At 57.8% G+C, this 398-nt stretch overlaps 1 protein-coding gene across 1 annotated transcript in view; it reads left to right on the plus strand.

Moving 5' to 3' along the window:
- The window catches only part of LOC119593260 (glycine, alanine and asparagine-rich protein-like), a 5448-nt gene that overhangs the window by 185 nt on the left and 4865 nt on the right, over window positions 1-398 (plus strand). Inside the window, exons 2-3 of the mRNA XM_037942192.1 lie at window positions 68-96; window positions 207-317. Coding sequence (XP_037798120.1) covers window positions 68-96; window positions 207-317 — 140 coding nt within the window. The remainder of the gene's footprint in view (window positions 1-67; window positions 97-206; window positions 318-398) is intronic.

Below are 398 nucleotides of genomic sequence, written 5' to 3' on the forward strand. Positions count from 1 at the left end.
GTTCAAACCTTTAAATCTAAATTAACAACGGTATTATCAAAAGTTTACATTCATATCTCCTTTCCAGGTGTTGCCGTAGCTGAGGAGATCAACAGGGTGAGACAAATACACAAATACATCTTTCTTGGTTCATAGTGAAAAATACCTAATAGGCATTAACCTGATCCTTCCCGCCGACGGGCTAACCCTTTCTTCCTCTGACGCAGGAGAAGCGCGGCTTCGTCGGGGGCCACGGCGGCGGATCCGGCTACGGCGGCGGCGCCCACGGCAATGGCGGCAGCTTCCTGGTGGTGGGCGGAGCCTCCGGGGGCGGCCACGGCCCCAGCGGCGCCGACATCGCCAACCAGGCAGCCGCTCAGGCCACCGCTGCCGCCGCAAGCCAAGGAGGTGCAGCCCAT

The sequence above is a fragment of the Penaeus monodon genome, chromosome 32 (genome assembly GCF_015228065.2).
Source record: "Penaeus monodon isolate SGIC_2016 chromosome 32, NSTDA_Pmon_1, whole genome shotgun sequence".
Lineage (NCBI taxonomy): Eukaryota > Metazoa > Arthropoda > Malacostraca > Decapoda > Penaeidae > Penaeus > Penaeus monodon.